General features: G+C 27.2%; 1 protein-coding gene across 1 annotated transcript; it reads right to left on the bottom strand.

Annotated features, from left to right (window-relative positions):
- On the bottom strand, nt 1-11,578 carry LOC145974707 (aminopeptidase N-like). Its single transcript, XM_083104716.1, has 12 exons — nt 11,481-11,578; nt 9,730-10,243; nt 9,152-9,610; nt 8,815-9,007; nt 8,328-8,475; nt 7,710-7,791; nt 6,659-7,026; nt 5,928-6,205; nt 2,146-2,324; nt 1,680-1,991; nt 1,503-1,578; nt 1-703 (listed from the first exon to the last, which is right to left on the bottom strand). Exons 2-12 carry the CDS (start codon nt 10,221-10,223, stop codon nt 581-583), a joined length of 2,712 nt encoding a protein of 903 aa, XP_082960842.1. The 5' UTR covers nt 10,224-10,243; nt 11,481-11,578; the 3' UTR covers nt 1-580.
- Between the last annotated feature and the right edge of the window lie 845 nt (nt 11,579-12,423).

The following is a 12,423-nucleotide window of genomic DNA, read 5'->3' as shown; positions in this document are numbered from 1 at the left end:
TTGGTTTTATCTTATACAACAACATTTCGATAGTCTAATTTTATTTTAACTTGATATATAAAAATACATTTTGATTAAAAACCGCTTTAAAAAATTATAATTTACGGTTCGAGATATAATTATATTTATAATTTTGCGTGTCATTTAAAATACAAAGAAGTAAAATATACATGTATTGTAATTTTAAAAATTGTAAATATACATACATATATTAGGATATGCTAATCAGAAAATTATAAATAATATATATATATATGTACTTATTTCTTAATATATATTTATATCAATATAATAATATATTATATTAATATAACTTTACATTTAGTATGCATATGTATGTATAATAAAGATTACGAAAATACAATTAACTATCTATATAAATATTAAATCTGCATTACAAAGAAAACCAATAAATAATGTATAAATTACTTAGAACATAGTTAAATACAATTAAAATATTTTTAACAGTTATGTGAAAATAATGATTAATTATGTATATCAATTTATAAATCTTATCTGAAACATTCATGCTGTATTTTCGACTTCTAAGTAGATCGACGTATTATACATCTTTAGATTTTTAATCGATGAAAAAATGAAGAAATTCTATCTGTTTTTCGATCTCTGACCAGCGTGTTTGTATCTTGCGTTCAATATCGAAAATCATTGGTTTTTGAAATTCTTTTCTAATGAATTTTCTTATCTAAAGGAGAGTATTTTAACAATTATCAATAAATGATCATCAATAAATGATTTTGTAAATGTCGCATTATCATACAGACACAATTTTATTATTGACAGAATTTTAGAACAAGATATGTCGAAAATTATATATAAAATATATAACATGTACAAATTGTTTCATTCGGTATTATAAATTTCTCTATAGTAGATATAGAGAGGCTAAAATTAGACATTTTTTGATAATAAATTTATGTTTGGAAATTCATAATTTCAACGCGATAACAAATAAATGATATTTTCAATCTAAGTTGACTTGTTGATAAAGACAACCTATCGAATGCTACTATGTGACAGGTACATATATATATATTAGAGTTCTGCACGAGCTGTAAGCTAATCGATCTGTGGATCGTTTTTTTTCCTACATACTAGTCGAGCAGCAAAGAGAAAAGTGCAAGAGAAATTTTTTCACATTTTTATTTTAATTATTGTTTTGTTTTATTTCAAAAAATTACAAGAGTTGCTCAAAATGACTATTATAATTCATCGTTGCATGAATGGCAGAAATCAAAAGCCGTTTCTATTGACTCTATCGAAGATCTATTATGGTCCTAGATGACTGTGTGGAAGTATCATTTCTAGACTGTCGCGTTGAAATTATGAATTTGCCAATCTAAATTTATTGTCAAAAAATGTTTAATTTTAACCCCTCGACCTACCATAAGAATTCGTAACATCGAAACACCATGTATTGGAAAAAATAAATTTATAATAAAATTTTAACAAATAAATATGAAACTTTTATTCATTAAAATTACCTCGTCCAACTGTCCCTTAGAATACACATTGTTAATTATAACAATTAATGCTGGAATCTCACTGACTGCCAGGGAGCTATCAGAACAAAACAATACATTTAGAATTAATTAATATTTGTAATTAATAAGAAGGATAAATTTTCGAATCTATGTATTTTGATGAAATAATATCGTTACCTATGTACAATCTCTTTAATCAAAATATTTAATATGCCTTCAAGCATATACGTATTTTTCGCAAGAGTAAAAACGGAAAGAGAAGTAATTGTGAGAATTGGTACTTTTGGTTCATTGATAGAAATTGCAACAAAATTAATGTTTGTCTGCAAATAAGGCATTACTATTTTAGGATCTTCAACATAAGCTAGACATTCTAAAATTGTAGGATCATAGGATATAATTGTTTTTATATAACTAATAATTAGACTCCATATATTTGCGATTTTCAAACCATTACAGTATGCCCACCTCTTCCATCCAGGCGACAATCTACAAAAGACAGTCCAGAAAAAGAGTAAATCTTCTAACGAAATTGTGTTATTAGTTTCTTTAGTATTTTAATAAATAATAATTTTTAATTTTATAACTAATTTCTCAACATATACATAATATAAAAAATCAAGTATTATATAAAAAGAATTACTTGTTTTCGACAGGATTTATCAGATGCTGACGCAGTAGCTCAGAGGCCATTGTTTTACATGAATTATCATCCGTAATACATCTCCACTTTGCAACTTCTTGCTTTAAATATTCAATACGATCATTATGTTCTTCAAGCGGATTCCACAACGTTAAAAATTCCATCTGTTTTACCACTTTCTAGTATTGGAATAAAAAATATAATATATCTTTTTATTTAATCCTTTCACATTTAAAGATATTATATATATTAATAGATTTATATATATATATATATTTGTGCAAAACAAGAACAAATTTCTACTAGAATATTATTTTAAAAATTCATAACGATATAGCATCAATTATTATTATATTATATTCAACTATTGTATTAATCAAATTAGCCGATCTCTTATTTGAATAATTGTATGCGTATATCCAAATGTATTTACATTCTTAATACGTATATTTCAGTCTATACAGGGTGTATCTGAAATGATGCACTAAACTTTAGGAGCGTATTCTAGAGGTCAAAATAAGACTATTTTTTCCTATGAACATGGGTCCACAAATGAACCCCCCTCCGAGCTAGAGGCCCCTAAAGTTTGGGGAAAAAATTAAAAATTGGCTGTATTTCAGAAAAAAAAGGTTTTGACGTTACCTATCACCCTCTCTTGAGAGATAAATAAATTTGCGTTGCGGATGTTTGGTCAATTTCACACATTTTCGAATTTTAACTCGGAGGGGGATTCGTTTGCGGACCCATGTTCATAAGAAAAAAAATTCTTATTTTGACCTCTAGAATACGCTCCTAAAGTTTAGTGCATCATTTCAGATACACCCTGTATATCACTCGTTCAAATGTCAAGTGGTATAAGTCAGAAAAATAAAAGTTTAAGAAATAAAGACTTTTGCATTTTCTTTTGTATATAGGTATACATATAAATGATAGATTCGATTCACTTTAAAAACAGACGATTTCAATGTAATTATATGCAATAGATCGTATTATCTGCATCTGAAATCTATTAATTATTACTGAAATCTATTAATGAAATCAATTTTAGATAGCATTAGTATTATCTGGACTGATATATCATATATCGATGACTAGACTCTCATATATCGAGGAATTGGCTATATGATCAATTATTTTCTTAAATCTATTGCATATCAAATATCGATTTTAAATTTCAACATTTCTGTAAAATATCTTAATTTTTATAAAACAAGTATTTTCAAATGGATTATTATGAGCTATACAATGTAACAAAGTTATCTTAAAATTATAAGTCAATTTCTGTAAAATGTTGGCAAATTTTCAATACTCGCTGTAAAAATTTGATTGCGCAAAAAATTAATATCAAGTAGATAATTGTTACTGTATTTTGTAATACTCTAAAATTGAATATAAATAAATTATTATACAGGGTGTCCCAGATCACCCGTACAACCCTTTTAAAATGAAAATAAATGGCTTTTATGTACAGTCTGTAAAGTAAGAGCGTGTACGGGTTAATGTGTAGAAAAATTTATTTTTAATGATTTTTAAGTACATGGATTTGTTGTACTCCATGAGAAGAAAAATGCTATACCATTAATAATGAGTCCAGTCACCACCGGCATTGATAATTGCCTGGCATCTCCGAGGCATACTTTCCACTAAGTTGACTGCGTATTCGTTCGGTAAAGACCTCCAAATGAGACGAATTTGTCGTGTCAGCTGCTTCAAAGTGCACACTCTTTTTCCTCGAAGCTTATGCTTGAGATATGCCCACACATTTTCAATGGTATTTGCATCTGGCGATTGCGATGGCCAATCAAGTGTAACGATGCCAGACTGCTCTTTCCACTCGGTGCAAAGTTTGCTCCGGTGTTTTGGGTCGTTGTCTTCCTGTAAGATCCAGTCCTCGTTTTTTTTTATGAAGCATCGTTCAGCAGTCGGCAACAAACACTTCTCATAAATTTTAAGCATTTTCGGAGCATTTAAATTGTATGTAAACAGATGTAATGCTCCAAAACCCTGTTTTGAAAAGCAGCCCCAAAGATGAACTTTTACAGGGTGTTTAACGGTCCGTTGTATTAATCTATTGGTCAAGGTTGACCAGGAACGTCGGATGGTAATATATCCCCAAACAGAAGCTTCGTCCGTAAAGATCACGTTGCTCCAATCTCGGTCCAAATTCTCCTTTGCCCAAGCGAGTCTTTTCGTCACATGTTTTTCGCCTAACAGTGGTTTCTTCATTGTGCTTCGATATTTGATGTTATGCGCAAGGAGATGGGTTCGAATAGTTGTATGTGATATTTCTATACCTTTCTGTTTTAATTTTGCTGCTCCTTGTCGCAACGTTAAGGTCGGGTTCCGCTTAAACAAATTCACAATTTTTTTTTCCATGTTCGGCGTCACTTTGCCTATCGAGCCACATTCTGGCAAGTCATCAACATTTTTGGTCCTCTTATATTGCTGAACCCACTTAGCGACGAACGATTTTGACTTTCCCATGTATTTAGCAGCCGCTACATATGACATTTTTGGTCCTTTCGGGTGGGAACAAAGGAACACAGCCTCGTAGCGCGATGCGTATGCGGCACTCATGGCGGTTAACGTGTTTCTCAGATAAGAATTCGACGCCAATTGAATCTTTTGTGACAAAGCATTCACGACAAAGATTCCATCTATCGGCTCACAAAAAAACTAGGACGATATTTGAAGCCAACTGCCATTTATGCCGTACACGCTCTTACTTTACAGACTGTAAAATCGCGAACAATTTTTAAGTAAATTGGGTACGCTCTATCAAATGATGATATTTGCAACTTTTAATTCCGACCGGAAATATGCCATCCGGATCGGAAGTTGAATTTTTTTAGGGACACATGGTACTTTTTATTACAGATTCGATTGTACGTGAAAAATTAAGAAATTTTTGTATCAAACGTTTTTTCTAAAAGTGCCTCTGTCAATCTTAAAATTTTTTCATCGCACTTATTTTCAAGGTCAATTTTAAGATTGACAGAGACACTTTTAGAAAAAACGTCTGATACAAAAGTTTCTTATTTTTTTATGTACAATTCGAATCTGTAATAACAAGTACCATGTTCCCTTAAAAGAATTCAACTTTTAATCCGGATGGCGTATTTCCGGTCGGAATAAAAAGTTGAAAATATCACCATTTGATAGAGCGTACCCGATTTACTTAAAAATTGTTCGGATTTTTGATAAAAGCCATTTATTTTCACTTTAAAAGGGGTGTACGGGTGATCTGAGACACCCTATATATATATATATATATATACACACACACACACACACACACACACACACACACACACACACACACACACACACACACACACACACACACACACACACACACACACACACACACAGATACACGCGCGCGCGCACACATACACACACACACACACACACAACATTGAATATAATATAAATTCTAAAGCCTTAGTATTTTAGGAAAATAGCAATATAAAGTGTTTAAAATTTATAAAATATGACTATTTAAAAAGGAAAACATATGAACTATTTCAAATAAATTTCCAACATTTGGTACATAAATAAAGTTAAGTAAAAATATATAATTAAATATTGCTTCTTTTTTTTTTTTAATTATTTAATATATTTTCAAACATATATTTAGTATTTTTATAAAGTTACTGCATATCTATTGTTCACACATATTTATTTTTCAATTATTTCACTGTTCTCATATGAAATCGTTGTATTAAATTATAGTTAATTAGCTTAATAGAGAATTTCTTGATAAAATTTATTATGTTTACCTGGAATTGAGGGTAAGAGTGCGAGAATACGAAAATATTCGACATAAATTCAAAAACCCTGATCATAGGATACCATGCTACGAAATCGCTTTCCTTTGACAAATATTTCGCAATTTCCCAAAATACTGAGAAATTAAGTTTCTTCTCTATCGCAAAATGGAATGCATCATCGATGATTTGTGCTCGATTGACAACATGTATATACACATATTTTTCAGAATTCAAATATCGCTCAATTCTTTGCCAATTCTCGGTATCATAATAGACGCGATAGTATCCTGTTACACAACAAATTTTTGTCGGTTATTAGAATCTTATAATTGCTTTATGTTGATTAAATATATTTCGAAATATTTTCTTTCTTTTATTTAATATTTAATATAATAACGGTATCAGAATTGCGCATCATAGTAAGACATAAAAATACATCGATTATATTGCATTTGATGAAATTTCAATATTAACATAGTATATTTTTGTAGAAACAAAGAAAGAGAGAATCTTATATTTTATATATGTATATATAAGCTTTAATACATTTTTTATTATTTTGATTTATACTCGTATTTTATTCATATCATATATGATATATGATAACTGAGTAAATTTAGAAACTCGTATATTTAAAGAATTTTGTATAAACTCAAATTAATATTGTCTACAAACATAATGTCTACGTTATATAATATATAATATATATAGACAATATAAGTTTATCATTCAATATTTACCAGCTTGTTGTAAATTGAATATAATCCACTGATCTTTTCCAAAAGAGAATTTAATTTCTTGAGGATGCCATGGTGTTAGCCAAGTAATATTTGTCCAAGTTATAGTAAAATTGTGTTCTGACTCCGTGGTATAAGTAACAGGTATATAATATTGTTTCTCATCCAATTTGTTGAGAAATCGTATAGATATAGTTACAGCATTGCTAGAATAATTTCGCATCACCTCTAATACGGAAAAACAACTCTGCGTAGCCCATGAATCTATTATACTTTTTATATTAAACTCTAATTTGTAATTTAATGCGTTCATTACAGATTGCATAGCGTTCCATAAATGACTGGAAGTTGTTGCTTCAGGCTCACTGAATCTATAAGATTTAACATGGCAATGCTAACTCTATATGTAATTGATCAATATCATAAAAGAGAAAATCACAATTTATATAATTCATTATCATATTTTATTTTAATTTATAATGCAACTTTCATACAAGTATTAACTTTTAAACGTTAATATAATTATGTATATTGTAATTTAATATATAAAGAAATATAATATGTAACATATAATAAATAGTTTATATATTTATTAACGATTAACGAATAAATTTTCATAATTAATAAATAATGAATTTAATTATCACATTACAAAGGTTAAAGCTTTAAACTGTACATATATTTGTGAAACTTGATTCTCAAAAAATTATTCAATTTAAATTGTTTGTAATTTATAAACTATGAATCTCTATCTCATATGTTTATTAAGAAAAATTCGAGTTGAAATTCAGTCGACAAAAACGCATACTCCCTCTGTCTTTTGCCAACCATAGGTTGGCAGCAGTCGGGAGTAAAAATTGATAAATATAAAATAATAATATAAGTCTGAGTCTTTCTAAACATCTATGACTTTTAAATAATAACACAGGAAATATATTGCACAAAATTCTTATATATTAAAAAATTTTCTATTCTTTATGATATATACATATATATATATATATATATATATATATATATATATATATATATTATTACATTACATTATACTCACCGATTATTGAAATATATATATAGACCTTTTGCAAATATATCATGCGACAATGTTAATTCTAACATGCGCCATATAATGGAACCTACGATAATTGAAATAAAAAAAGTGATTTAATATACATATTTAAAATGCTTTTATCGCATTGTGTTTAAATTAATAAATATTCTTTTAATTTAAACTAATTAACAAAATGCTTGTGTAGTTAAATCTAAATAAACTAAAAAAGTGTTTAATATATTCTAAAAAAATAAATTATAATAATAGATAAATAATGAATGATTAAGAATATATATGTAAATATAATAAATTAGACTTTTATAATTAATAAGTTTTATGCTTCCTGATTTAGGCGATTTTTTTAAGTCAATGTATTGCTTTAATTAAAAAAAATAAACATTAGAAAATTATATAAAAAAATATACAAAAAGAAATTTGGTTTCAAAAAGTTAGATATTATATCCTTTTTGATATTGTTACCGCAAAGATTATAATAAAATGTAATAAGAATAAAAATATAGAAATTTTGACAAATAAATTTGTTTATATAAATGATTTCCCACTTCTTGTGAAATTAACATTCAGAAATTTATAATTATTTAATCATTTACTTATGCATACCTTTGTTGTGGGAAAGAGAGGAGTAATAATTTTCAGGATAGCTATTATGTTCTGTAGCAGAATTTATAACGATATAAGTGTTTAGATCGAGTAATTCATGTTGAACTTGAACTACAAACAAATCCATCATCCGGAAATTTGGCAGAGCCTAAAATCAATTCAATATAATCATAACTATAATTAATCAGAGAGAAAAAGCTTTTAGTACATATAAAAACTAGCATCATAGTATGTTAATTAATTGCTAAAAAATGTTAAAAATAAAATTTGTATGTGTGTAAATCTTTTCGTAATAATTTTCATATATAAAAATATATATTTATTTCTTATAATTTCCTTTTATCAGATTTATAGAAATTTAAAAGATTTGGATTATCATTATTTTTTATATCTAAGAAAATTTGTAGAAATATTTAGCAGTTGTGTACAATGCTAAACTGTTAATTGTTTTGACTGCGTATTCAAATAGCGTTAGTGATAAAATAACCTTTTCGATGATAAATGTTTCGAAATATATTTTATAGCCCTCGTTTAACCATTGATCAAACCAAGATGGACCCAACAGATTGCTAATACATTTTGGTGCCATCCCACGTGCTATAATGTGCGCAATTTTCATTTTGCATGGGATAGGATCTAATTTTTCATCATTTTTCATATCGTAAACGATATCTGCTTCTCTAAAAATCATTATGCATGATTAATATATGAAAAATTTTGAATACTAATATAATTTTACTTCAGTAAATTTTAATATATATATATATATATATATATATATATATATATATATACATATATCTTTAATTATATATACATATTACCTGTAAAAAACAAATCCCAATGTCTGTTTGACTTCAACTTCTAAATCCAAGATTGCTACATGATCCACTTTCTTTTCAAACGAGTCCTTTTCACAAACAATCGTCGAATTATTTTGTAAGTATCTAGTAATATTTTCCATAATATACAGCGAAAATTCCATTTGCGATTTCAATTGCGGTCTGTACAACATGCTAACAGTTTTATTGTTAGTCACATTACTGATCCGATGATAACCAGTTACTACTAATGCTATACTATCTATGGACATCAAAGGAGTCGTGTGAAAATATGTCCACGTTATATTATAGGGCTCCGATTTAGATACTTTTATCGGCATATTTGACAAAACTGTGTGTTGTCGATGATGGCTTATGGAAATATCAAATCTAATTCTCAATTTTGGGTTGTTCCAATATGGAAATATTTGCTGCTTTTTTGTTTGAATATCTGCCATTAACCTATTGTATTTAACATTATGCCCAAAATAATTATTACTTTTAGATAATTGCATATTAAGCATACAATGTACAAAGTATTTAAGAGTTTTGTTTTCATATTTTAATATACTTCTACTCACTGTATATCTTCTCCTGCCTTTATAAACGAAATTCCAGAAGAGTTTGTTGTAAAATTATTTTTTGTATACTTATAATTAACCAAAGTCATTTTCAAAAGATATATATCAGGTAACAAAACATTGTCAAAGTCGAACATGATCTTATTTCTTCCATAATATGTATATATTGGTAATTTAATTTTATGGAGCATATTAGTACATATTTGTCTTAAGTCCACTGCTGATACAGTCCACGAATTCGGTAAATAAAACTTTATGTGTCGTGTTGCATACTTAATATGAATAGTGATGTCATAATTAATGAGAAGATAAGGCAGATCAGTGCGAAATGCAACTTGTATTAAATAATGTAATGGCAATATAGTGTCTGACAAATTGTAGTTCAATACATTGCGCCACGGGACATTCGAGTTTTTATCATTAGTAGGATTTGCTATTGCCATTGCGGCAATGTATACTAAACTACCACTTAAGAATAGCTTTATGAATCTCATGTTAAATTTCTTTCGGATATCTATAAAAACGTTTCTTTATTAGAAACAAGATATTTACAAATTTTATGCGAATTGGCTTCGATTTTTTTACTTTTGTGTGAAAAAACATGCAAGATAATTTATACTAATGCTTAGCAATGCTTAAGTAAAATAGGATTAATTACAATAATGATAAAATTATTATATATTATTAATAAATATATAACATCACAATTTTATCACATAAATAAAATTTAAATGTACAACTCTCATTTTTATAAACGACATATAAAATATTTTCCTTGAATTTGTATATAAGAAGACACACACATGAAGGACGTAATTTAGGTAATTCCAACATAATAAATATAATTTTTATTTCTCTTAAGTTCGATTATCTTCAATATTTCTTCTAGTATAGTTATATGTTTTTGTGTCTTACATATTATGTATTCTCTACGTACACAAATTTTAAAAATCTTAATCATTTCTTTAAATATGTATGTTAAATTTAGAGATATAGAAAAATTAAAAATGTATGAAAGATGAAGGGATATTTCCAACAACTGGATTTTATATGTGATATGTATGTTTACTAACATGCTATCTTCGAAGTTTATACGTCCTTCTTAAACTTAGTTTAGAGTGAGAAATATATGAAAAACGAACGATACACAATAAATATGTGCCGAAATCAAATTTATTTGAAACTTTGTTGATACAACAATTCAAATTAAATGTAAAAAAATGCTAAACGAACATTATATTAGTTTTATATTAGTACATGTTATAGTATATTTTGGAACACATTTTTGGAACTACATATTAATGTCTATTGCTCATTCTTCATTTGCGTTCGTTATATTTCTAACTTAACATTTTCTGTGTATGTAACATTAGAGAACATCGACTTCATTATAAAAAAAGTGTTTTATAAACAAATCACAAGTAATATTAAACGTCTTTAAGATAATTTTATAGCTATAGTATAAAATTTCGAACACAATAATTTTATATCGTCAGATAAAGCTTATAGATTTTCTATATATTAAAATGATTAAATGATACTATTACAATACGTGTCTAAATGTCTTCATATTATCCGCGATATATGAAAATAATACTTTCAACAAAGAACTATATTCATTTGAAAATTGAAGAAAAATCTTTTTTAAGAAATAAAATAGTTGCTTGTTATTTCACACATTTCTATATGCATACATTCAAAGAAAGAGATATATAAGCTAAATATTTTATTCAATTTATTTAATGTCTTACCCTATTTTATGAGGCAGCTACAGGTTTAATATCAAATAAACGTTCAATCGCGATCTTACCGCTTCAAGAGACTATTATAAACTGACAGCGCTGTCGCTTAGTTTATACCCTAAATATGTAAGATACGTAGTGTCATGTAAACACCATTTTGATTATACATAACATAAGAAAATCTTTTCATCGATAGAAGTCAATACGTACGTATTTATATATACTTTTGTTTAATCTTTATATTCCGTTTGTGACCGTTTTCATATTTAAAGTTTTTATTTGTAAAGACAAATTTTTGGAAAAACATGTGGGAGAGAAAATTAATTTCGGAATTGTTTCTTTAAATATATTAGATAAATATATTCTGTATTTTCTATTATATATATTTGTTGAGTCGGCAGTCAGATTAAAGGAAATTATCTAGGTAATTAGACTGTATGTATATATTTTTTCAATTAATAAGATGCAGACAGATTTAGCTTATTACAAAAACTAATGTGATTTATCACGTGCGCACTCGATAACGAACGATATATGAGAGAGAGAACCTAATTCCTAAATCCTAAATTTTTCCTTGTGTAAGTAATACAGCTAACAGTATTTTCAACATAACTCCTGAAATAAGCATTTCCGCACCTATGTCCATATAACATTTTTTCATACTTCAAGTGTGAGGAATATCTCCTTAAATTTTTGACATACCTTTTTAGAACACATATAATATATATATATATAAACGCTTGAAATAAAAAAATAAAAATCTTATTATTAAAGTATTATAGTATTGAATTTATCGTTATTATATAGAATTGCCAATCTTATAAGAACTGTTGAGAAATAACAAATTATTTCACTTTTTAATAAGTTTGGAAAATTTCTTACTTCCAAATTCTCGCAAAATATTCGCCATATATTTTATTATTGTTGAATTTATGCCATTTTAAATTTAATG

This window comes from Camponotus vicinus, unplaced genomic scaffold (genome assembly GCF_025532165.1).
Source record: "Camponotus vicinus isolate PSW18456_S1 unplaced genomic scaffold, iyCamVici1.0 SCAF_7, whole genome shotgun sequence".
Lineage (NCBI taxonomy): Eukaryota > Metazoa > Arthropoda > Insecta > Hymenoptera > Formicidae > Camponotus > Camponotus vicinus.
This window is presented reverse-complemented; position numbering and strand designations above follow the sequence as displayed.